Source organism: Panthera tigris, chromosome D1, assembly GCF_018350195.1.
Source record: "Panthera tigris isolate Pti1 chromosome D1, P.tigris_Pti1_mat1.1, whole genome shotgun sequence".
Lineage (NCBI taxonomy): Eukaryota > Metazoa > Chordata > Mammalia > Carnivora > Felidae > Panthera > Panthera tigris.
The window spans coordinates 786,183-813,025 of record NC_056669.1 but is presented as its reverse complement, the minus strand read 5'-3'; the positions used below and the strand labels follow the sequence as shown (position 1 = coordinate 813,025).

General features: G+C 38.9%; 1 protein-coding gene across 5 annotated transcripts in view; it reads right to left on the bottom strand.

Moving 5' to 3' along the window:
* The window catches only part of CEP126 (centrosomal protein 126), a 104,363-nt gene that overhangs the window by 5,067 nt on the left and 72,453 nt on the right, over window positions 1-26,843 (bottom strand). For 4 of the 5 annotated variants that reach the window (XM_042957573.1, XM_042957572.1, XM_042957570.1 and 1 more), the window contains 4 exons: window positions 22,362-22,474; window positions 19,591-19,666; window positions 17,150-17,359; window positions 6,440-6,504 (listed from right to left, as the gene is read on the bottom strand). In XM_042957573.1, the coding sequence (XP_042813507.1) occupies window positions 6,440-6,504; window positions 17,150-17,359; window positions 19,591-19,666; window positions 22,362-22,474 (464 nt within the window). The remainder of the gene's footprint in view (window positions 1-6,439; window positions 6,505-17,149; window positions 17,360-19,590; window positions 19,667-22,361; window positions 22,475-26,843) is intronic. The other variant, XR_006208047.1, reaches the window with a different exon arrangement.

The window sequence follows — 26,843 nt, the reverse complement described above, 5'->3', positions numbered from 1 at the left end:
GTCGAATAACAGTGGCGAGAGTGGACATCCCTGTCTTGTTCCTGACCTTAGGGGGAAAGCTCTCAGTTTTTCCCTATTGAGGATGATATTAGTGATGTGTCTTTAACATATGACTTTTATGATCTTGAGGTATGATCTTTCTATCCCTACTTTCTTGAGGGTTTTTATCAAGAAAGGATGTTGTATTTTGTCAAATGCTTTCTCTGCATCTATTGAGAGAATCTTGTGGTTCTTATCCTTTCTTTTATTGATGTATCACAGTGGTTGTTTTGCAGATATTGAACCAGCCCTGCATCTCAGGTGTAAATCCCACTTGATTGTGGTGAATAATTCTTTTAATGTATTGTTGAATCTGGTCAGCTAGTATCTTGTTGAGGATTTTTCATCCATGTTCATCAGGGAAATTCGTCTATAGTTCTCTTTTTTATTGGGGTCTTTGTCCTGTTTTGGAATCAGGGTAATGAAATGCTGGCCTTGAAGAAGGAATTTGGAAGTTTTCCTTCCATTTCTATTTTTTGGAGCAGCTTCAAGAGAATAGGTGTTAACTCTTTCTTAAATGTTTGGCAGAATTCCCCTGGAATGGCATCCAGCCCTGGACTCTTGTTTTTTGGGAGATTTTGATTACTAATTCGATTCCTCTACTGGCTATGGGCCTGTTCAAATTTTCTATTTATTCTTGTTTCAATTTTGGTAGTTTACATGTTTCTAGGAGTCTGTCCATTTCTTCCAGATTGCCCATTTTATTAGTGTATAATTGCTAATAATATTCTCTTATTGTTGTTATTTCTGCTGTGTTGGTTGTGATCTCCCCTCTTTCATTTGTGATTTTATTTATTTGGGTCCTTTCCTTTATCTTTTTGATCAAAATGGTTAGGTGTTTATCAATTTTGTCAATTCTTTCAAAGAACCAGCTCCTAGTTTCACTGATCTTTCCTACTGATTTTTTTTTTCTTTTTTTTGGTTTTGATAGCATTGATTTCTGCTCTAATCTTCATTATTTCCTGTCTTCTGTTGGTTTTGGGTTTTATTTGCTGTTCTTCTTCCAGCTCTTTAAGGTGTAAGGTTAGGTTGTGTATCTGGGACCTTTCCTCCTTCTTTAGGAAAGACTGGATTGCTATACACTTCCCTCTTATGACTGCCTTTGCTGCGTCCCAGAGGTTTTGGTGTTGTCATTTTCATTGGCTGCCATGTACTTTTTGATTTCCTCTTTAACTTCTTGGTTAGCCCATTCATTCCTTAGTAGGATGTTCTTTAGTCTCCAAGTATTTGTTATCTTTCCAAATTTTTTCTTGTGGTTGATTTTGAGTTTCATAGCATTGTGGTCTGAAAATATGCATGGTATGATCCATCTTTTTGTACTTGTTGAGGGCTGATTTGTGTCCCAGTGTCCAGATATTCTAGATATCTTCCTTGTGCACTGGAGAAGAATGTGTATTCTGCTGCTTTAGGATGAAATGTTTTGTATATATTTGTTAAATCCATCTGGTCTAGTGTATCATTCAAAGCAATTGTTTGCTTGTTGATTTTCTATTTAGATAACCTTTCCATTGCTCTAAGTGGGGTGTTGAAGTCCCCTACTATTATGGTATTATTATCAATGAGTTTCTTTATGTTTGTGATTGATTTATATATTTGGGTGTCCCACGTTTGGAGGATAAATGTTTACAAATGTTAGATCTTTTTGGTGGATAGACTCCTTAGTTACGATATAAAGCCCTTCTTCATCTCTTGTTACAGTCTTTATTTTAAAATCTAGATTGTCTGATATAAGTATGGCTACTCCAGCTTTCTTTGGCGACCATTACCATAATAGATGGTTCTCCACCCCCTTACTTTCAATCTGAAGGTGTCTTTAGGTCTAAAATATGTCTCTTATAAATAGCATATAGACGGATCTTGTTTTCTTATCCATTCTGTTACTCTATGTCTTTTGATTGGAGCGTTTAGTCCATTGACATTTAGAGTGAGTACTGAAAGGTATGAATTTATTGCCATGATGTTACTTGTAGAGTTGGAGTTTATGGTGGTGCTCTCTGGTCCTTTCAGTATTTGTTGCTTTGGGTTTTGTTTTGTTTTGTTTTTTTCTGCCTTTTCTCCCTTCAGAGAGTCCCCCTTAAAATTTCTTGCAGGGCTGGTTTAGTGGTCATGAACCTGCTCTAATTTTTGTTTGCCTGGGAAACTTTGTATCTCTCCTTGTATTTTGAATGAAAGCCTTGCTGGATAAAAATTTCTTGGCTGCATATTTTTCCTATTCAGCACATTGAATATATCCTGCCACTCCTTTCTGGCCTGCCAAGTTTCTGTGGATAGGTGTGCTGCAAACCTGATATGTCTTTCCTTGTAGGTTAAGGACTTTTTTCCCCTTGCCGCTTTCATGATTGTTTCCTTGCCTGAGTATTTTGTGAATATGATTATGATATGCCTTGTTGATGACTGGTTTTTGTTGAATCTAATGGGAATTCTCTGTGCTTCCTGGATTTTGATGTCTGCGTCTTTCCCTAGGTTAAGAAACTTTTTCGCTATGGTTTTCTCCCATAAACCTTCTACCCCTTTTTCTCTCTTTTCATCTTCTGGGACCCCTATGGTTCTGATGATATTCCTTTTCAATCAGTCACTGAGTTCTCTGATTCTTATATCATGCTCTTTTTTTGCTTTGGTCTCCCTCTTTTTTTTCTGCTTCATTATTCTCCATAAGTCTGTACTCTATATCGCTGATTCGCTGCTCTGCTTCATCCATCCTTGCCGCCTGAAACATGATAAATTCTTAAACAAAGGCACTAACAGTAGGAATGAAGATAGTGGATGGATTTGAGGTGTATTATCAGGAGGACATATTGCCTGTGGGCATGGGAGAAGGAGAAGCCTGGATGAGATACACATTTCTGTCTGGGAAGTCTGGAGAATGGTGTCATCAACTGAAGTAAGAATTAAAAGAGGTAGAAGAGTTTTGGGGGGAAATTTGGGAAACTGAATCTTGGCTCTGCCACTGAATATTTGTGAGACTTGAGAAAATTCCTTGATGTCCTTCGCTTAGAATATTAAACAAGATAACGTGTGTGAAATAATTTGGGACAGTACTTTTCAGTGGTAGGAATCCCTAAGTGTGCTTCCATTCTTCTTTCTAAATATATCTCAACAAAATTTGGGTGCCATTAAAGAGTATTAATTGACATTTAGCATTCACCAAGGGGCTTTGCAAGAAAACAGTGGTATTTTATGGGGCATAAAATCTTGCTTCAGAATATTAAAAACGTTTCCAGTTCAAATACATCACCTAATTTTATTGTAGCCTGAAAAAGGTACATCATATATTTAAAAACCAGGTATAAAAAAATCATAAAGTCTCAACCAATATTTTCAAGTATGTAGTATGTGCTAGTTTCTATGAAGTAGACAGGTAAATGGAAAAACAGCCTCAAGAATATAGTTCCAAAGAAGATCACTCATGTAAAAAGACAACCCACAAAAATACCTATGGAGTAGAAGTATAAAACCAGTGGTACTACAGTAATTAAGTTCAGAGGAGAATGTGGTCATCATAAGCTGGATTGGTCATGGAGAGATTCATGGGGGAAGTGACATTAAGTTGGTGCTTAGATAGGTTGGATTAGGAAGGTAGAGCAAAAGTACAGCTGGTGTAGTTTGGAGCTGGGGTGAACATGAACAAACAATGAGAAGAACATGACAGCATACTGAGTACTGCAGACTTGAAGGACAACGCATTAAATTTCTTTGGCTGGAAGGAAGATTCATAGTGTAAAAAGAGAGGTAGGTGGGATTATGAATTGTTACAAATTGTTATGATTCCTATTATTTACAAGGAAGTTATGCTTTGCATGTGCATTTCACTTAAGTAGTTCCAGGAATGTTACCTTTTTCTGAAACGATGCAACCTTTTTTTTGAGACGATGTAAATGGATAAGATGATCACAATAGTGGCACTAATGATAATGCAACCCAATGGTGTCTAGCATGTGTTGTGTTACAGGCACTGTTCTAAATACTTTACACTGGTTCTTCTCTCTAGAAGCCCTCACAGGTACACTAGAGGATAGATGCCAGTACCATTAAGATGATTATGACTAATCAATCAGTGAAGGGATGGGCCAAATTTTGTTCCTCTGAAATCTTACAACAGCACTTGCTCTGAGTGGTGGAAGCTGACTGCCTGCCACCTGAGAGATCCTGCTCAAAATTATTTCTTTTGCTCATGTTACAAGTGTCTAAAATCCCACTTTTAGAAATTCACTATACTTCTTCCCAGAAATTGTTTTTAAATGATTTAAATGGTTTTAAGTCTTTTAAAATACTTTTTAGAAATGAGGGGCACCTGGGTGGCTCAGTCAGTTAAGCCTCTGACTTTGGCTCAGGTCATGATCTCATGGTTCATGAGTTTGAGCCCCACATTGGGCTCTGTGCTGATAGCTCAGAGCCTGGAGCCTGCTTCGGATTCTGTGTCTCCCTCTCTCTGCCCTTCCCCTGCTTGTGCTCTCTCTCTCTCCTTCTCAAAGAATAAACATTAAAATTTTTCAAAAAATAATTAAAAAAAAATTTTTTTTAACGTTTATTTATTTTTGAGACAGAGAGAGACAGAGCATGAATGGGGGAGGGTCAGAGAGAGAGGGAGACATAGAATCAGAAACAGGCTCCAGGCTCTGAGCGGTCAGCAGAGCCTGACGTGGGGCTCGAACTCATGGACCGTGAGATCATGACCTGAGCCGAAGTCAGCCGCTCAATCGACTGAGCCACCCAGGCGCCCCCAAAAAATAATTTTTAAAAATGAAAAATTATCTTTTAAAATTCAAGCCAAGTATCTCAACAGGAGTGAATATGCCAGTCCATTTCTTTTCCTAAGAGGAAAAACCCAAAGCAACACCACCAAACACTGTGGGAGAAGAAAACACAAGGAGTGACAGAATGGGGGGAAACACAAAAAACAGTAATAAAACACACATGTGGGGGGTGCAGCATGGTGGATTAATATATAAACTTCACTCTCGTTGTGAAGTTTCCAGAGAGATACATAATTTTTGAGAATTATAGAAATTATAGAAGAAAATAGATCAGGAGTCAAAGTGACAGTTGCCAAAAGACTCCTGTACAACAGTCACTGCATCAACAATGCCACACCGAAAAGGCTGTTTCTGAGAACCATTTGCAGAGACCGAAGCAAGAAGCTTCATGAAGGCAGGGGCAGCCTCTTTCTTCTTCTTTACTACCACACTCAGGACACAGCAAAAATCTAAAATGTGGGCAGGAAATGTGTAACTTTGTTTATGTAAGAGCAAATAATAAGAAATGAAGTATACTTGTGTCGTCGTACTTTTTCCTGTCAAGATTACAGAACTGAGGGTATGTGATGAAAAACAATTGAGCAAGTATCCAATGAATTCTCTAAGAAAACACTTCTTTTTTTTTTAGAAAAAATTTTAATGTTTATTTATTTTTGAGAGAGAAAGAGACAGAGTGTGAATGATGGAGGGGTAGACAGAAGGGAGACAGAATCTGAAGCAGGCTCCAGGCTCTGAGCTGTCAGCAGAGGGCTCGATGCGGGACTCGAACCCACGAACTGGGAGATCATGACCTGAACCAAAGTTGGACGCTTAACAGACTGAGCTGCCCAGGTGCCCCTCTAACAATGCATTTCTTTGTCGAACACCTAAGTTGAGGATAGTAAGAGTCCAGGTGCCTCACATAGTCTTAATTCATATTATGGTAATTTGTATACACTATCCATGTGTGTTCTTTCTCCCTGTTAGACTGAAAATTCCTTAATGCACTAAATTGCCACTTATATGTGTATCTTTACCAGAATCCAGTGTCAAGGCAAAAAACAAAAACAAAATTCCAAATAATGATGTCTAGTTTTGAACTTTGAAAACACAAAAGGGAGATGGGCAAGGGTGGGATCATTACCAAGGTAAAATAACCAATAATTTTCCAGTTAGGCTACATACCCATATACTACATATCAGTAGTGCAATGATATCAGTTTCTGTTCCCATGGATGATGAAATACTCTGGTTGGAAAAAACTTATTATTTTGATTTTTTTTTTAATTTTTAAAAAATGTTTATTTATTTTTGAGAGAGACAGAGAAAGAGAGTAAGTGCAAGTAGGAGAAGGCAGAGAGAGGGAGACACAGAATCCAAAGCAGGTTCCAGAGCTCTACGTGGGGCTAGAACTCTTGAAATCATGACCTGAGCTGAAGCCGGATGCCTAAGTGATTGAGCCACCCAGGCGTCCTATATATTTTGATTGTTTTAAATGAGAGGATATTTGCTGATTCTAACAAAACGTCTCATCATTGAAAGTTGACTGGGAGAAAAACTCCCTAAAAGCCAATATCAAGAAAAATTAATTTCAATACAGGATTCTTACACACAAAATCATGACATTTCCTAAAATGAGAAAAATAAAAGCTTCTTAAAGTACTTACCAGAAATGGTATTATTCGTAAGGTATTTTTGATGGATGGATTTTTGCAAATGGTTTCTTGTACATCTGAAATAATTATACCATGACACAAAAATAATTCAGTTACGTATGCTGACAGAGAAGAATCAAATGTTAAGTTCTGGTGTCAAATACTCAACGTGGGGAACAGACTTTCTTCTTTGGTCACCAGAAACAGTCTTTAGACTTGTATTAGGTTAGGAAATAGAAGTAATTTGATGAAAAACAATTATATAAAATTAATGTTGATAAAAAGAAATTCCTAATACTTTGACTATTCTATAACAATCTTCCTTCAAATGCTGGGTTTTCTTATCTTTTTTTACTTCCTTTTTAAAAAATACAGTACTTTTATTACTTTTTAAAGTTTATTTATTTATTTTGAGAGAGCGAGAGAGAGCAATCAAGAAAGAGAGTGAGCCAGGGCATGAACGAGGGAGGGGCAGAGAGAGAGAGAGAGAGAGAGAGAGAGAGAGAGAGAATCCCAAGCAGGCTCAGTGCTGTCAGTGCAGAGCTTGATGTGGGGCTGGAACCCATGAACCATGAGATCATGGCCTAAGCCGAAGTCGGACACTCAACTGACTGAGCCACCCAGGGGCCCCTCTTCTTTTGTAAAACAAAAGGGAAATTTGATTCTTTGATATCTCAGGAAAGAAGAGATGTTTATTTAGCTATTAAGGCATAAAAGTTGAATAATTTGTCAACTCATGCCTTTTCAGTGCTTAAGCTTTGGTCCATATAAAAGCAAGGGTCTGGGCAAAAGAAAAAAAAACAACCTTCAAGCAGAATCCTTTTATGTGAAGCATTTAAGTATGTCAAAGTATCTAATAGGAAAAAACCCTCTAAAAAAACTGACCTGAGTTTTTTACTCTTGATCTTCATAATTGGACATCTTACAGCCTTAGTTATATATTGCTTCTGGGGTTGTAGCTCCCTGCTTTTTATTAATATATTATTATTATTTAAAGTTTATTTATTTTTGAGAGAGAGAGAGGGAGAACTTGTGCATGAGCAGGGGAGATGCAGAGAGAGAGGGAGAGAGAGAACCCCAAGCAGGCTCCACACTGTCAGCATGGAGCCCAACGTGGGGCTCAATCTCATGAACCTCGAGATCATGACCTGAGCCAAAACCAAGAGTTGCCCACCAGGCACTCTTATTAATATTTTATTCTTAAATTTTAATTTTGAAATTAACACAAAAAACATATAGAGCATATATACATATTGCAGTTAATTATAATGAAGCTAATGTCTATGTAATGACCTAGACTGAGAAATGTGCACATTATCACTATTTTAGGAACTTCCCGGAGCTCCCATCTCCCTGCCTCTCTGGGGATTACACCTCCTTTCCTTGCCCACAGAGGTGACCGATTACATGGGCTTTGTGTCTGCATAATTATAGCACATGAGTATACATGCATATCATATTGCTTGTTTTACCTGTTTCTGAACTTCAAATAAGTAAAACTGACCTGATTTTCATTCTGAATTTTTATTATTTTTGAAATTTAAATTTTGATTCATTTACAGTGCAATATAGTTTCCTGGGGTAGAATTCAATGATTCATCACTTACATATAGCACCCAGTGCTCATCACAAGTGCCCTCCTTAATACTCATCACCCATCTAGCCCATCCCCCACCCACCTCCCCTCCATCAGCCCTCAGTTTGTTCTCCATATTTAAGGGTCTCTGGTGATTTGTTTCCCTCTCTTCTCTCCCCTCCACCTTCCCATATGTTCATGTTTTGTTTCTTAAATTCCACATACGACTGAAATCATATGCTGTTTATCTTTCTCTGATTGACTTATTTCACTTAGCATAATACAGTCTAGTTCCATCCACATCACTGCAAATGGCAAGAGTTAATTCTCTTTGATGCCTGAGTATTATTCCATTGAATATATACACCCATCTTCTTTATTCATTCATCAGTTGATGGACACTTGGGCTCTCTCCATAGTTTGGTTATTGTAGATAATGCTGCTATAAACATCAGGGTGCATGTACACCTTCAAATCTATATTTTTGTATCCTTTGGGTGAATACCTAATAGTGCAATTGCTGGATCGTAGGGTAGTTTTATTTTTAGTTTCTTGAGGAATCGTCATACTGTTTTTCACAGTGGCCACACCAGTTTGCATTCCCACCAGCGGTGCAAGAGTGTTTCCCTTTCTCCGCATCCTTGCCAACATGTGTTGTTTCTTGTGTTGTTAATTTAGGCATTCTGACCGGTGTGAGATGGTATCTCACTGTGGTTTTGATTTGTATTTCCTTGATGATGAGTGATGTTGAATATTATTTCATGTCTGTTAGCCATCTGGATGGCCCTTTGAAAAATGTCTATCCATGTCTTCTGCCCATTTCTTAACTAGGTTGTTAGTTTTTTGGGTGTTGAGTTTGAGAAATTCTTCATAGATTTTGGATACTAACACTTTATCAGATACCTCATTTGCAAGTATCTTCTCTCATCCTGTAGGGTGCCTTTTGGTTTTGCTAATTGTTTCCTTCACTGTGTGGAAGTTTTTATCTTGATGAAGTCCAATAGTTCATGTTTGCTTTTGTTTCCCCTGCCTTCAGCAATGTTGTCTAGTGAGAAGGTGTCCCAGCTGAGGTCAAAGAGGTTGCTGCCTGTGTCCTTCTCTAGGATTTTGATGGTTTCCTGCCTTCCATTTAGGGTTTTCATCCATTTTGAATTTATTTTTGTATATGATGTAAGAAAGTGGTCCAGTTCATTCTGCATGTTGCTGTCCAGTTTTCCCAACACTATTTGCTGAAAATATTGTCTGTATTTCACTGGATATTCTTTCCTGCTTTGTCAAAGATGAGTTGACCATATAGTTGTGGGTCCATTTCTGGGTTTTCTCTTCTGTTCCACTGATTTATGTGTCTGTTTTTATGCCAGTACCATACTGTCTTGATGACTACAGCTTTGTAATACAGCTTGAAATCAGGAATCGTGATGCCTCCAGTTTTTCTTTTTCAGGATTGCTCTGGCTATCCAGGATCTTTTGCGGTTCCATACGAATTTTAGGGTTGTTAGTTCTAGCTCTGCGAAAAATACTGGTGGTATTTTAATGGGAACTGCATTAAATACACAGATTGCTTTGGGTAGTATAGACATTTTAACAATGCTTGTTCTTCCAATCCATGCGCATGAAATGCGTTTCCATTTCTTTGTGTCCACTTCAATTTCTTTCTTACGCTTTCTATAGTTTTCAGAGTATAGATCTTTTACTTCTGTTTTTATTTAATGTTTTATTTTTATTAAACAAATTTTTTTAATGTCTATTTATTTTTGAGACACAAAGACATAGCATGAGCGGGGGAGGGGCAGAGAGAGAGGGAGACACAGAATCCGAAGAAGGCTCCAGGCGCTGAGCTGTCAGCACAGAGACCGATGTGGGGCTTGAGCCCATGAACAGTGAAATCGTGACCTTAGCCGAAGATGGATGCTTAACTGACTGAACCACGGACACTTAACCGACTGAGCCACCCAGGCGCCTCTTTATCTTCTACTGCTTTAGTTAGGTTTATTTGTAGGTATCTTATTGTTTTTGGTGCAATTGCAAATGGGATCAATTCCTTGATTACTTTTTCTGCTGCTTCATTATTGGTGAGAAATGCAAGAGATTTCTGCACACTGATTTTATATCCTGTGACTTTGCTGAACTTATATGTTAATTCTAGCACCTTTTTGGTGGAGTCTCTTGGGTTTTCCACACAGAGTATCATGTCATCTGCAAATAGTGAGTTTGACTTTTTCCATGCTGATTAGCATGCTTTTTCTTTTTGTTGTCAGATTGCTGAGGCTAAGACTTCCGGTACTATGTTAAATAGTAATGGTGAGAGTGGACATCCTTGTCTTATTCCTGATCATAGGGGAAAGGCTCTCAGTTTTATCCCATTAAGGAGATTAGCTGTGGGTCTTTTGTATATGGTTTTTATGATCTTGAGGTCCACCTATCCCTCCTTTTTGAGGATTTTTATCAGGAATGGATGCTGTATTTTGTCAAATGCTCTTTCTGCAACTATTGATGGGATCATATGGTTCTTATCCTTTCTTTTATTATAGTCATGTATCACATTGATTGATTTGCAAATATTGAACCAGTGCTGTAGCCAAGGAATAAATTCCACTTGCTCATGGTGAATAATTCTTTTAATGTACTGACTTTGGTTTGCTAATATATTGTTGAGAACTTTTGCATTCATGTTCATCAGGGATACTGGCCTGTAATTCTTTTTAGTGAGGTCCTTGGTTTTGGAATCCCCAAGGTAATACTGACTTCATAGAATGAGTTTCAAAGTTTTCCTTTTCAATTTCTTTGCTGGTTATGGGTCTGTTCAAATTTTGTATTTCTTCCTGTTTCAGTTTTGATAGTTTGTGAGTTTCTAGGAATTTGTCCATTTCTTCCTGATTGCTCAGTTGGTTGGCATATAAATTTTCGTAGTATTCTCTTATGATTGTATTTCTGTGGTGTTGGTGGTCATCTCTCCTCTTTCATTTGTGATTTTATCTATTTGGATCCTTTCTCTTTTCTTTTTGATAAGTCTGGCTAGTGGTTTACCAATTTTGTTAATTCTTTCAAAGAACCAGCTCTTAGTTTCATTGATCTGTTCTACTGTTTTTTGTTTGTGTGTCATTTATTTCTGCTCTAATCTTTATTAGTTCCCTTTTTCTGCTGGCTTTTGGCTTTATTTTCCATTCCTTTTCTATCTCCTTTAGGTGTAAGTTTAGGTTGTGTATTTTGGACCTTTCTAGCTTCTTGAGATAGGCCTGGATTGCAATATACTTCCCTCTTAGGACTGCCTTTGCTAGGTTTTGGACTGTTGTGTTTTCATTTTCATTTTCTTCCATGTATTTTTTAAATTTCTTCTTTAATTTCCTGGTTAACCCATTCATTCTTTAGTGGGATGTTCTTTAACCTCCATGGGTTTGAGGGCTTTCCAACCTTTTTCTTGTGGTTGACTTCAAGTTTCACATTGTTGTGATCTGAAAATATGTATGGTAAAATCGCCATCTTTTTGTACTTGTTGAGGGCTGATTTGTCACCCAGTGTGTGATCTGTTCTGGAGAATGTCCCATGTGCCCTCGAAAAGAATGTATATTCTGCTGTTTTATGATGAAATATTCTGAATATTTTTGTTAAGTCCATCTTGTCCAGGGTGTCATTCAAAGCCATTGTTTCCTTGTTGAGTGTCTGCTTAGATCATCTGTCAATTGCTGTGAGTGGGGTATTAAAGCCTCCTACTATTATTAATGGTTTTTTTTTAAAGCTTTATTTCCGAGGTGCTGACGTCTGAAACGTCACACTTGGCACACTGTTGTTTATAAAAACCTAGTGGTATTGAAACCCTCTCCTTTTTCCCCCATCAATGGTTCTGGGGAACATTTTCTTGTCCAGTCCCCAGAGCATGTTTTCATTCTTTCTCTCTAGCTGCTTTTGGGGGGAAGTGCTTTCCTGAAAAAACTCGAGGTGCTGCTCTCTCCCCCTTTCTCCTCTCGGCAAAAACGACTCCCTCCCCTCCGAGGCACCCTGACTCTTCTCGCCCCCCAGTTCACCTCTCAGCACCATGCACCTGCTGCGTTCTCTCCCTCAAACTATGCAGATCATTGTGTGAATCCTCAGATCGATTTCCTAGGTGTTCACAATGGTTTGATGTTGATCTAGCCGAGTTTGAGGGACAAGTCCAGGGTCACCTCACTCATCTGTCATCTTAACTCCTCCTGACTTGTTGCGCTTGTGCTGTGATTTGCCTTATTTTGCCCCAAATTATATTGTTTAGAATCATCTATGATGATGTGTGTAGCTGCAGGTTGTTCATTTTCCTTGCTGAACAGTGGCACATGGATATTCCACATTTAGGTGTTTTCAGTTTGGGGCTTTTAAAAACAATGGTGATCTCTGTATACTTCTGCATGTCTCCTGATGCACACGTGCAGGCTTCTCTCGAGGGCATGTATCTGGAAGGGAAATTACTGGCTTGTAGGGTCTGTTCATGTTCAACCTATCCGATGATGGCAGGACATTTCCTCAAGAGAATGCACCCACTCACACCCCAAAGGCACTGCGGGAGGGGCTCCCACTGCTGCACACCATTACCAAGGCCTGGCATCCCCCACTGTTAAACCTGTGTCTTTCTGAGGAATATGTAACCGTATTCCATTGCTTTAAAAAAAAAAAGTGATTATTTATTTTGAGAGAGATGGGAGAGAGGTGGGGGAGGGGCAGAGAGAGAGAGAGAGAGAGAGAGAGCCTCTCTATGCTCCATGCCCAGCACAGAGTCCAACACACGACCCTGGGATCGTGACCTGAGTGGAAATCAAGAGCCGGAGGCTCAACCCCAACTGAGCCACCCAGGCGCCCCTATTTATATACTGTGAATATGAGTCCTTCTTCTTTTTTTTAAAGTTTATTCATTTATTTTGACAGAGACAGAGACAGTGTGAGTTGGGGAGGGGGAGAGAGGGAAAGAGCGAATCCCAAGCAGGCTCCATACTGACAGCACAGAGCCCAACTGACTGAGCCACCCAGGTGCCCCAATATGAGTCCTTCTTTTACGTGTTCTAAATATGCTCTCACATCATGCCTTTTTCCTTGTTTTAATCATGTTTTGATACAAAGACAAGTTTATAATTTTGATATAGTCAAATTCATTATTTTTCTCCTCTTTGGATCATGTTCCATGTGCTCTAAGAAATATTTCCTCACCCTGAGGTTAGAAAATATTTTTATATAATCTCTCAGAAGCTTTATATATTTTATTTCATATTTAATCTTTAATCACAGTAATTTGGCACTACATTTTATATATGATATTTGATAGGAGTTCACTTTAATCTCTACCTGGTATCCCTTTTTTCCAATATGTATCAATAGCTTGTCTGAACATGACCCCATCAGTTGTGGCTTTTCTGTTGGTGTGCTGCCTGGGACCCCAGGACAGGCGTTGACACCTTGTGAGGGCAGCATGTAGCATCCAGCTGCCTGGGACTCTCCTCCAGCAGAAAGAGGCTGCAGCATGTGTACCTGCCTCCCTTCCCCCTAGAACCTTTAGCACGTCAGTCACAGCCACTTAAAGCATCTGCACGAGAGTTCCAGTGTGTGAGTCACCTCTGGGTCTGTGTCTGCTGCCTGCTTTGTCCCTTGACAGTGAGCATCTTTCCTCACTTTTTTGGTGTTTGTTAATTTTTGACTGAATGCTAAACTTTGTTTACAATGGTGGTTAGTGAGGCAAATAGGACTTATGCCAGGAAATGGGGATGCCTATTCTGCTAGGCAACTGGGGCGTGTGTGTGGTTAATCACCAGGAATTGAGTTTTTGGTTTTGTTTTTGTTTTTGAGAGAGACAGAAAGGGCACAAGTGAGCGAGGGCAGAGACAGAAAGAGAGAATCCCAGGAGGGGCACAGGGAGAGAGAGTGAGGGAGAAAGAGAGAAAGAAGTGGGGCTTGAGCTCATCCAATGCAGAGCTTGAACTCATGAACTGTAAGATCATGAACTGAGCCAAAGTCAGATGCTTAATGATGCAGCTACTCAGGAGCCTGAGATTTTTTTTTTTTTTTTTTTTTTTTTTTTTTTTTTTTTAAGTAGGCTCTGCACCTAACATGGGGCTTCAACTCTGACCTGAGATCAACAGTCCCCTGCTCCACTGAGCCAGCAGGTGCCCCTGGGTTTGGGCTTTGTTGTTGCTTTGTTGTTTGTGCCTTTAGTCCCTCACTGGTTTACATTACTCCTGTGTTGTTCTATGTTTCTGCAGGGTCATGGAGGTTTTTTCTTCAATGTTCCTACTCCACTCTTAGTGTCTGGCCTTCCTGTGTGCCTGCACAACCCAGCCAGGCTCTCTGTAGGCTCCTGCCTCTCCTCTGGCAGAGTTCTAGTGCTTGCTACTTTGTTCTTTTTGGTCTCATTGTGGGGGAGCAGGGAAGTTTTCTGTCCTCACAGTTGTCAACTTTGCTTTGTATCTCCGACAAGTTTTGTGCCAGAGAATTTTGTGACCCTCATGCAATAGTGGGAGACTTCTGCTGACCTTGGGGGAAAGTTCTGTTTTTCCCCATTGAGGATGATATTAGCTGTGGGTCTTTCATATATGGGCTTTATAAGCTTGAGGTATGATCCTTCCATCCCTATATTCTTGAGGGTTTTTATCAAGAAAGTATTTTGTATTTTGGGGGCGCCTGGGTGGCTCAGTCGGTTGAGCATCCGACTTCGGCTCAGGTCATGATCTCGCGTTCTGTGAGTTTGAGCCCTGCGTCGGGCTCTGTGATGATAGCTCAGAGCCTGGAGCCTGCTTCAGATTCTGTGTCTCCCTCTCTCTCTGCTCCTCCCCCACTCACGCTCTGTCTCTCTCTCAGAAATAAACATTAAAAAAATTTTAAAAAGAAACGATGCTGTATTTTGTCAAATGCTTTCTCTGCATCTATTGAGAGAATCTTGTGCTTCTTATCCTTTCTTTTATTAATGTCATGTATCACCATGATTTATTTGTGGACATTGAACCAGCTCTGCATCACAGGAATAAATCCCACTTGATTGTGATGAATAATTCTTTAAATGTATTATTGGATCTGGTTTGCTAGTATCTTGTTGAGAATTTTTGCATCCATGGTCATCAGGGAAATCGGTCTGTAGCTCTCCTTTTTAGTGGGGTCTTTGTTTTGGAATCAGGGTAATGAAGTGCTGGCCTCGCAGAATGAGTTTGGAAATTTTCCTTCCATTTCTATTTTTTGGAACAGCTTCAAGAGAATAGGTGTTAACTCTTCTTTAAATGTTTGGTAGAATTCCCCTGGAAAGCCATCCAGGCTAGGACTCTTGTTTTTTGGGAGATTTTTGATTACTAATTCAATTTCTTTGCTGGTTATGAGTCTGTTCAAATTTTCTATTTCTTCCTGTTTTAGGTTTGGTAGTTGATATGTTTCCAGAAATTTGTCCATTTCTTACAGATTGCCTAATTTGTTGGCATATCATTGCTCATAATATTCTCTTATTAATGTTTGTATTTCTGCTGTGTTGGTTGTGATCTCCCCTCTTTCATTTGTGATTTTATTTATTTGAGTCCTTTCCTTTTTCTTTTTGATCAAAATGGTTAGGTGTTTATCAATTTTGTTAATTCTTTCAAAGAACCAGCTCCTGATTTCATTGATCTGTTCTTCTGTTTTTATGATTTCAATATCATTGAATTTTGCTCTAATCTTTATTATTTCCCTTTTTCTGCTGGTGTTGGGCTTTGTCTGCTCTTCTTTGTCTAGCTGTTTTAGGTGTAAGGTTAGGTTGTGTATCTGAGACCTTTCTTCCTTCTTTAGGAAGGCCTGGGTTGCTGTATACTTCCCTGTTATGACAGCCTTTGCTGTGTCCCAGAGGTTTGGGACTGTCGTGGTTTCATTTTCATTGGCTTCTATGTACTTTTTAATTTCCTTTTTAATTTTCTTGGTTAATCCCTGAATTAAAACTTTGGTCATCATGATCTTTTTTATGTAATTTAATGTTTTCTATTTTGTCTCATAATAAGACACCAAAACCAATTTGCCTGTGGTTAGAATTTGTTTGGTACACATTTTCTATCTTCTTTATTTTCAGCTTTAAGAGTTCAGATTAAGAGTTCCCTTATTGGGTGCCTGGGTGGCTCAGTCGGTTGAGCATCCAACCCTTGACTTTGCCTCAGGCCATGATCTCATCGTTTGTGGGATCAAGCCCCGAGTTGGGCTCCACACTGACAGTGCAGAGCCTCCTTGAGATTTTCTCTCTCTCTCTCTCTCTTTCTCTGCCCCACGTGCACATGTTCTCTCTCTCAAAATAAATAAATAAACTTAAAAAAAAAAGAGTTCACTTATTGTGATGAGCACTGAGTAATGTATACAATGGTCGAATTAGTATGTTGTACACCTGGAACTAATATAACACTGTATGTAACTATATATGAATGGAAAAAAGTTAATCTGCACCAAATTCCTTAAGAAGAATCCCAGTGCAACTTAACACCATTTATGTTCTCCCAACTTATGCATTACTTTTAAAAGGCATTTTAAAAGATGTTTATTTTGAGACAGAGAGCAAGCACATGAGTGGGAGAGGGGCAGGGAGAAAGGGAGAGATTCCCGATGTGGGGCTCGATCTCACGAACCGTGAAATCATGACCTGAGCCAAAACAGAGTGGGACACTTAACTGACTGAGCCACACAGGTTCTCCCTTTAGTAGGCATTTTAATGGTAATGTTTTTCTCTTTGGAACACACATTACTTTATTACACTTAGTATTTTATCCAATGTTTTTTCAAATTTACACTCTCAGACTGTCCATCTGAAATTACTTCTGGTCTGCTAAAGTGCATTCTTTAGCATTTCCTTTAGTATGAGGCTGCTATTAACAAAACATAGGGCAAGGGCTACAACCTACGCAGACACACACACAGACACAGAGAGGTGAACAAAGCCTGCCTGTTTTCCTCCCTCACAGGCTCAATGCTGAAGTTCAAGATGTACATGCTTTTCCACCCGTGTGTGTGTATGTGTGTGTGTCTGTGGGGTGTAGCTCTTTGGGAGGCCCAACTTTATGGAGGGAGGATTTTCTGTGAGACTACCCATCTTGAGGATTCTTATTTTTAATTATTAAGTTAAAATAAATTTTAAATTACAATTATCTAAGTACGAAGTGTAACATTTCTCACAAAAGGTGATCTTCCACACTTACAGGACAGCTTCTCATTGAGATGACTGAGGGACTGTAGGATCTTCTGTTCATCAGCTGACAGTGCACAGATGTTGAACGGCGGGGTCTTATTTGAAGTCAGATTTGGTTTCTGTAGCTGCTTGCTATTTATGACAGTGAGAATTTCATCCTCAGGCACTGAAGCTTTCACTAGGTTTTCAGCCATCAAAAACTCAGAAGTACTATCTGAAACTACAGAAACTTTACATTAATTACTCTTCGATCCTTTTTTCTCTTTGGGATTTTCTCTTACACCTACTTAACGGACATGTGCTTGTATGTATTCACTTCACAAAAAGAAACCCTCTAAATCTTCCGTTACTTTGCATTTTATTTATCAAGATTATTCGTATCTAGCATGTTCCCATCCCTAATTAAAACACAGAAAGTCAAAGTGATGGCGAGGCAATAAACATTCCTGGAACGTTATCTGAGCTAAAGGAAAAATGTAGCATGTTTAGATTGATTATTCCTGTGTTGTGTTTTTGTTATTCATTGGTAGTACAAAGAGACGATGAAATAGATTGTCTTTTTTTTTTTTTTTTTTTTTTTTTTTTTTTTTTTTTTTTGAGCGTGAGAAAGAGAAAGAGAGGGTACACACCTGGGAGGGGTAAGGGCAGAGAGACAGGGAGAGAGAATCCCAAGCAGGCTCCGAGCTGTCAGTGCAGAGACCGACATGGGACTCAAACTCAGGAACTGTGAGATCATGACCTAAGCTGAAACCAAGAGACCTACACTTAACTCACTGAGCCACCCAGGCACCTCTAGATTGTCTTTATAATAACAATTAAGATAAAAAAGAGTAAAAGAAAAGAAAAGTAAGGAAAAGTTAGAAAGTGAGCTAATGAGCTGAACTGAACTGACAGCTTAGAAAAAAGACCCAATCAGATCGAAGAACTTAACTTATCAAAGAAGCATCAGTCTTGAGAGAAGGGAGAGATAACTCAAGAAATTAGTTTGTTGCTTTTACAAGAATCAATTTGCAGTTTTCTATTACATCATATGTTTAAACAAAATCAAAGGAAATTAAAGAATTTAATTTAATGAATCACACCACTAAAGCAATCTGGAGGAGAAAGAAATAAACACTTCTGAATTTCTGTATGGGAAAGGTTCTTTGATCTTAAAAGTAATGGAAAAATCACTAAGAAAAGACTAAAACATGTTTATTTAAAGGCAAGTCTTCCCTAATAGACTTTAAATTTTTGAAGGGCAAGACTTTTATGTATTTTGTTCATTACAGTGTATCCAATCTTTACTTGTATGCAGGAAATTAGCTGTCATCTGTTGTGAAAAATGCAAAGGAAGACTTCTATATGTAAACATATAAGTGGAATAAAATGCAAATAATAAAGTAGTAAAAACATCTGCAATTAATATGAAGAAAATAACTCCTGACATTTAAGGAATTTGCAGGAATCACTAAGGAAATACCCGAGCTCTGGTACCTACAGGAAATAAGAGTATAAAGGACCAAATCACCACAAGTTAACAGACATACAAAACAATGAAGCATGTTATTAATAAAAGGAATACAAATCAACAATAAAACACAATTTCTTTGCCTATCATGTAAGCAAATCATAGAAATAATTGCACCTCAAGTTGGTTCACATCCCAGAAAAGTTTTAAATGATGTTTTTCAGGAAAGTATTTTAGGGATATATATGTACAGCTATAACAATGCTTATTCCCTCTGATCCAGTATTCATGTAATACAGAGTTTCACTCAACAAGTATTTATTGGATGTCAATGACATGGCAAATAGTGTAATTTTAATTCTGGGAATCTCTATCTCATGGAAATGGTTGAAAAGTGAGGAAAAGCTTCATGTAGAAAGATGTCCAATACATCATCATCATCATCATTATTATTATTAATTACTATTATTATTCTTTCTTTTTTTTTAAAGGAAGGCAACTGCCACTTGCAGCGCCTCATGTGGATGTGTCTGGAGTCCTGGAAGCTAGACTACCCTACGTTTTCCTACAAATGGACCTTGAGAGCTAGTATGGAGGTTCTAGCAGGGGAGCGCAGCTAATCGTATACCCTTGATGGAAGAACGGTCCTCCTCTATAGGGGAATGTTGTCCTCTTCGACCGAGCGCTCAGCTTTGGAAGGGACGCACATGGACCGGTGAGGGAGGAAGGGGACACCCGCCTAGCCAGCCAGATCAGCCAAATCAACCCTGGTGATCGATGGGGTGACAGATGTCGCAGCCAGATCGTCCTCACATCCATCCAATACATTATTATTTAGAATAAAAAACCTGGCAACAGCCTGAATGTGCAGGGCAAGGGGGGGCTCAGCCCCCACATGGTGGTTCACCGCTCAGGTATCTGTGCACTTAGGAAAATACACGTAACAAAATATGAAATCATGGGGAACAAAGCTCAGAGAGAAATTTTAAACCGAAACATACCTTCTTCAACATCAGAAGTACCCCTTGTTGTTTGTTTTGGCTCCCTTGAACTTAGCTGGACACTTTGTCCAAAATTCTATAAAAATATAACATGAAATCAGAACATAATTCCATATTAAAAATTCATTATTATACATTAAACAAACCCATATTCACTCTATAAGTTTTTGGTTATCACTGCTCATGTAACCTGTAGGGTTTTTTTTTTTTTTTTTATCAGAAATCAAGAATTACCGGAATAAGTCCTTTCTAGGGTAACTGAATATTAAAAAAATATATATTTTATGTCAATTTTGAAAAAATTTCAGGTTGCTGTGTTGTCGTGGATGCTTGGAAGAGGGAAGTAAGGTGCTGCCTAAAGGAACAGCAAACATTTCCCTTGAGGCTTCTAACCTCCGTTTGTCGTTGCAAGGGCGGGGCGGCCGCAGGTGACTGATGTCTGGGACAGGTGTCCGGCTTGGAACGGCCATGCGGGAGCTCTCACAGCACTGGCCGCTGGTGCACCGCTTGGCTCTCCGGCCCGGAAGGACCCCAAAATGCCCCGCAGTGGGCAGGGACTGCCTCTCACACAGGACAGGGCCTGGCTGCCACTCCCCACCCCGGGCCTGTGCTCGGCCCGATCCAAACAGCCGCTGGCGCAGGTTTGCGCAAGAGCCCTCCTTTCATGGCCTGGGCGGCCTCGCCTGGCCTCCACCGCAGATGGGAGGCTCACTGGACTGACCCAGTCCTGGCACCAAGTGGCATCTCTGCCTTTCCTAGCTTTCACTGGTCTCTTTCAGGTGCTTTCCATGTGGAAGTGGTGGGCTGGGCAGATCCAGTTGGATAAAGCACATTTCCCAGTACATGGTGACTGGTTGTGGGGGTGTGGTGGGCACGGCTGGGTGACTGAACCCCTGTGTAGTAGAATCCTTAGTTAGAAAGCAAAACAAAGAAACAAAAATCAAAACAAAACAAAAGGGATGAGAAAGTTAAACTTCAAAACTTGATTTTGATTCACCTATTCTAACGCTAAGACTGTGGAGGATGTTTAAACAGCCGTGTGAATGGAAGATGTGTGTAAAGATGGGAGTGAGGCTTCTGGAAAGAAAAGCAAAAACAGACTCTAAAAACAGTAAGACCGAGTGCAGAGGGAGAACACATGGGACAGACTAAGACCCAGAAAAATAAAAAGAATTTGGAGAGGGCACTAATCACAAGCACTTAAAACTTGGTTTGTTTTTTGGTTAAAACAAGTACATATTGCTTTAGAAATTAAAATATATTAATAAAAATAAAGAAAAAATTGTTCACTTGACAGATTTTGAGATGTTTGATGAGAACAATGTGGAGGTTAAAAAGGAAGGACTTAGGAGGCATTATTGTATTTGTAATCAGTAAGTTATGTCTGTGAGTGAGCACTATGTTATGAAGCAGTAAGAGTATGTCGGTAGTGGGGCAGCTTTATTCACACGATACATACAACTACATGACTTTTGTCTTGCCATTAAGAATATTTCGTGGTTTTCTTCATATTAAAAATCTTATCCATATAAAAAATTAATAGTTCTTATGATATACAAACAATAGAATCCTCAACTCATAACTCAGATATAAATTCTTCATAAGGCAATCTATTCCAGTTCTATTAAAAAATCAAAAGAAGTGGTATTTAAAGTAGAAATTCCAAGTGAAATGCGATTTACTCACCCATCTAGATGTTTTAATATTTTAAATTCAATCCTTGGATCAGTAAGACCTCTAGACCTCTGTTTACTTTGCTCTCACAGAATTACCTCCACTAATTTTAAAATTACTGTTATTAACCTTTTGACTTTTACTGAAGATCTCTATCTCAAACAGCCATAGGAAACTCCTTATTCATTCATTGTTGACTGTTTATAGGAATAGATCTGTTATGAACTCAACATGCCCTACAGAAAAGCCTCAGTGGGAAGTGTCTCTTAATGTACTGAACCCCCAACAGCATCGTTATCAGTAATTCCTGAGAACTGTACACCTCCCTCACCCTATTTTCTTTTTGCCATGTCTTCCAGGAAGCTCAGATCCAAAGAGGATATTTAAGCACACGAAACTAGATTAGTCTTCAGGATTAACATGCATACTTCCTCTATCCAGGGCTCTAACTTCCTTTTCTTTTTTAATGTATATTTAAAAACTTTGTTGTAAATAAACATGTTGGTAATCCAGAGGTGACTATAAATAACAAAATGAAAGAGTAATGGTGTTTTGTTGGGGCACCTGGGTGGCTCAGTCGGTTGAGCTGAGCGTCTGACTTCAGCTCAGGTCATGAGCTCGCTGTCCATGAGTTCGAGCCCCGAGTCGGGCTCTGTGCTGACAGCTCAGAGCCTGGAGCCTGTTTCAGATTCTGTGTCTCCCTCTCTCTCTGCCCCTCCGCCACTCACACTCTGTCTCTCTCTCTCTCTCTCTGCCCCTCCCCTACTCACGCTCTGTCTCTCTCTCTCTCTGTCAATAATAAACAAACACTAAAAAAAAAGAGAAACAATTAAAAAAAAAAGAATAATGGTGATTTGTTAAAGTTGGTTTCAAAGCTTCATTAGGAATTGATCATATAGGCAAATTAGAGTATAGCAAATAAGTCTAGTACAGTAAGTTCCTAGAATAGATTCCCAGGCTGTCTCATAATGACTTTGGCTATACTTATATTTACGTAGTGGTCCACAGTTTATAGCAAAAGCACAGTCCTTTGAGAACATTGTTTTCCAAGCAATTTTTCACCACAGAATTGAGATTTTTACTAATTCTGTACTCACATTCATTTGCTCATTGTACTTCTGTCCCACAGATCCAGAATTTTGTCTTTTCTGTTCTAAAAGACGTCTCTGCTTATTTTCAACAATTCGTTTTCTTCTTAAAACAGTAGTATCTTAAAACAAATGCCAGCAAAATGTCAAAATTTACGAGTACATAGTATATATGCACAAATGTCTGAGTGACCTTCAAACATCACAGAAAACCTCAAGTTTCATACATGCAGTCAGAAACCTCTTATTGAGGGGCACCTGGGTGGCTCAGTTGGTGGAGTGTCTTACTCCGGCCCAGATCACGATCCTGCGCTTTGTGGGTTCGAGTCCCGCGTCGGGCTCTGTGCTGACAGCTCAGAGCCTGGAGCCTGCTTCAGATTCTGTGTCTCCCTCTCTCTATGCCCCTCTCCCACTCTGCCTATCTCCCAAAAATAAATAAACATTAAAAAAATATTTAAAAATCAAAACTCTTATTGAGCTTGTTATATGTACCATGCACGACACAATTATAATAATGAATTAAACAAAATCTCCGCTTCTGAGTTTATGGCTTAGACCAGTGACCTCTGAGGTGTGGTGCTAGAATGCCAGGGGGATATGCAAAACAGATCACTGCTGTGTAGGAAGAACCTACTAGAATTTCTATTTATTTATTTAAAATATTTATTTTAAATTAATGTTTATTTATTTTTTATTTTAAATGTTATTTAATTTTAGTTTATTTATTTTAAATGTTTATCTTGAAAATGTTTATTTATTTTAAATGTTTAATTAATTAATTAATTAATTAATTATGCTTATTTATTTTAAGAGACAGAGTGTGAGCAGGGCAGGGGCAGAGAGAGAGGGAGACACAGAATCTGAAGCAGGCTCCAGGCTCTGGGCTGTCAGCACAGAGCCCAGCGTAGGCATTGAACCCATGAGCTGTGAAATCCTGACCTGAGCCAAAGTCGGATGCTTAACTGAGGCTCTCACATGCCCCTAAAATTCCAATTTAAATTTATAATCTAAAAATTAGAAGTTCAACTTTACTACGGTAACATACAGTTGACACTGGTGCCCTTGTCAGTTTGCACGGTTTGTAGACGGTCATATACTGCATATAGTAAAACAAAGCTCTCCTGGAAGGACAGTACAGGTTCTCCATGTGACAGGTTGGCACTGGTATCATTAATTAGTGCTCCCTCACTTCCTGTAGGGTAACTAAACTGTAATGTGTGCCCTGGTAGGCGGATTTGTTGCTATCTCACAGCGTCCGAATGAGTCCTCACAAAATGGGAAAGAGTCTAAAAAAGACTTTTGTAGGCTTCCATCATATGTGAGGCAGGCAAACCAAGAAACAGACTAATATTAATTGAGTATTTATAATTGCCCAGGCATTGTTCTAAGGGCCGTAGGCACTATTATCATCACTATTTTTACAGAAAAATTAGGCACAGGAAAGGAAAAGTAGCTTTCCTAAGGTCACAAAGTCAGTAAAGTGCAAAGCTGGAATTTACCTCCAAGCAGTCTCTAAAATCTAAATTCTAGCTCCTACCTTCTACGCTAGCAACTTTCATTCTGATTTGACTGTGTCTCACAGAAAGATACTTTGCATTGTGATCCAGGATGTTCTACGAAACATAGTTACCTTTATAATATATGATGCCCTCTGGTAGTTTCTATCCTAGAACATTCTGATTTTGAAATTATATTTCATTAAAAAAATTCTGATCACAACTCAATGAGTTCATAATCCACTAATAAGTCACATCCTATAGTTTAAAAATTTCTGTTATTATTTTTATTCCCACCCACATGGCTAAGCTAAATGCTAATATGCTAAGCTAGGTATGCTAAATGTTATAGTTTTTAGTGAGATCATCTGGGCATCAATACGAGTTTCTATACTGTTTTCTATGCTTGGAAGTGTCTTTCACTAAATCTTGAAAAGTCCCTATCTTTTTTAGGAGTTTTAAAAATGTTTTAAATGAGGGGTGCCTGCGTAGCTCAGTGGGTTAAGCATCCAACTCTTGATATGGGTTCAGGTCATGATCTTACAGTCGTGGGATTGAGTCCCACATCAGGCTCCACACTGAGCGTGGAGCCTACTTGGGATTCTCTCTCTTTTCCTCTCCCCTCTCCCTTGCCTGCGCTCACTCTCTCTTAAATAAAAATGAAAATAAAATAAGATAAAATGAAAATACTTGAAATGAAAATTTCCTTGGCCACATGACTGCAGTGTTAAGAATTCTTCTCTTCCTTCAAGCCTGTTTGTAAATCTTTTGGAGTCAAGATCTGCCCACACTTTTGTACTTTGTTGATTTGTAGCAGAATTATTTGTTTTGAGCTTTATTATTCTTTGTGTAGGTGTTCAGTTTTATTGATTGTAAATTATTGATCCCAGGGACAGATGAGAACCTTGGGATATTTGCAAAAAAATATAGTTTGCACTGGCATCTCTGGCCAAATTTCTAGTCTCATATGAAAATTCTAGACGATAGTTTTACCACCAAAACTCAAAGCTACTAAGCTTTAATTATTACATATTTAATATGTATAGTATTCTTACGTATAAACACAAGGAAAAATTCTGCAGATATCCAAAGAATGACAGCTTTGGAAGAGATCTTAGAAATTAACAGGTCAACCGTTCACTCAGATCTCACTCACAGGTAGACGAAGCTCGAATGGCTTAGTGAACGGGAGCCCCCACCTCTTGCGTTGTTGGTGGTTTTAGCTCAAACTTGTCCCTACACCGAACTGAAAGTATCCTTGCAATTTTCACCCTTCATTCAGTTAGGTTTTCTCTTTCTTTCCTGTAATACACCTTCAAATATTTGTACACAGCTACAATGTCTTTTAAACTTGTGTTCTTTTATTGGTCTTCAGACCCACCCCCTACTTCCGGAGGGGTCACCCCGGTTTGTTTATATAGCCACCGAAATATACAGACAATATATGAAATAGAGCGCAGTAGTACTTCCAAAGATCTGTTTATTATTTCCTAAAATTATATTACATTTTTAACAGCTAGAGCAAACTCTTTTTGGGTGGGGACTTTTTTTCTTTTTAAAAAAACAGTGTCAAGACAGAGATCTTTTTCTTGGAACTGTAAAAAAAAAAAAACAAACTAATAAACTAACTACATACAGGGAAGCTACAAAGGAAAAGACCACATTTAACTGAAATTATATTCATCAAGAAGAAGGAAAGGACATGTCACAAGCTGGCAGAAAATAGATATCATGCATAAAATGACACAGAATCCTGGAGTATATGCAGAACTCTATCACTAAGGAAAAACCCAAGGAGCAGATATCTCTCAGAAGAGGAAAGGCAGACGGTACACAAACATAGGACAGCGTTCCCTTCATTCGTAACCAGGGCAATGCAAGTTGTTCTAAGTAGACATTATTTCTCACCCACAAGACTGAAAACAGTAACATGTCTGACTGTCAGTTTTGATGAGCATATATGGCTCCAGAAGATAATTTGGCACCTAGTTAAGTTAAAAATACACAACCCTATGACCCAGCAACGTGTGTACCAGCAGGCATACCTAACTACTCCCAGAAGCATTATTGATTCAAGCAAGAAACTGGAAGCAACCCCAAAGCCCAATGACAGAAGAATGAAAAACCTTTGTGCATTCATATAATGAAATGTAATACAGTAATGAACATGAATGAAGTACACCTAAACTAATAATAATGGATCTAAAAAATAAAACTGAAAATAGCAAATCACAGAATCAGATGAAATGGCATCATTTACATAAATTACAGAACTAGGCAAAAAATATGTTGAGATAAATTTACAAGCGGTAAAATGATAAAGACAACATGGAACAGGGGCACTTGGGTGGCTCAGTCGGCTAAGCATCCGGTCATCATCAGGTCATCAGGTCATGATCTCACCTTTCGTGAGTTCGAACACCGCATTGGGCTCTGTTGCTGACAGATCAGAGCCTGGAACCCACTTCAGATTCTGTGCCTCCCTCTCTCTCTGCCCCTTCCCCCCTCACACTCTGTCTCTCTGTCTCTCTCAAAAATAAACAAACATTAAAAAAAAACAAAACATGGAACAATTAACACCATCCTATATAGTGGTCTAGTCTGTAATAGATGAAGGAGATACAGCTGGGGAGGGGCATATGAGATCTCAGCAATACCAGTAAGTTTCTTTTTCTTTCTTTTTTAATGTTTATTCATTTTTGAGAGGGAGACAGAGAGCACGAGTGGGTGAGGGGCAGAGAAAGAGAGAGAAAGACACAGAACTTGAAGCAGGCTCCAGGCTCTGAGCTGTCAGCACAGAGCCCGACGTGGGTATGGAACCCACGAACTGTGAGATCATGACCTGAGCCGAAGTCAGACGCTCAACCAACTGAGCCACCCAGGAGCCCCAGTAAGTTTCTGTTTCTAAAACTGGGTAGTGGGTACAGAGTTCTTTTTTTATTATTAGTCTTTACTTTGTACTGTATATTTCTTTTTTTTAATACATTTCTCTTCT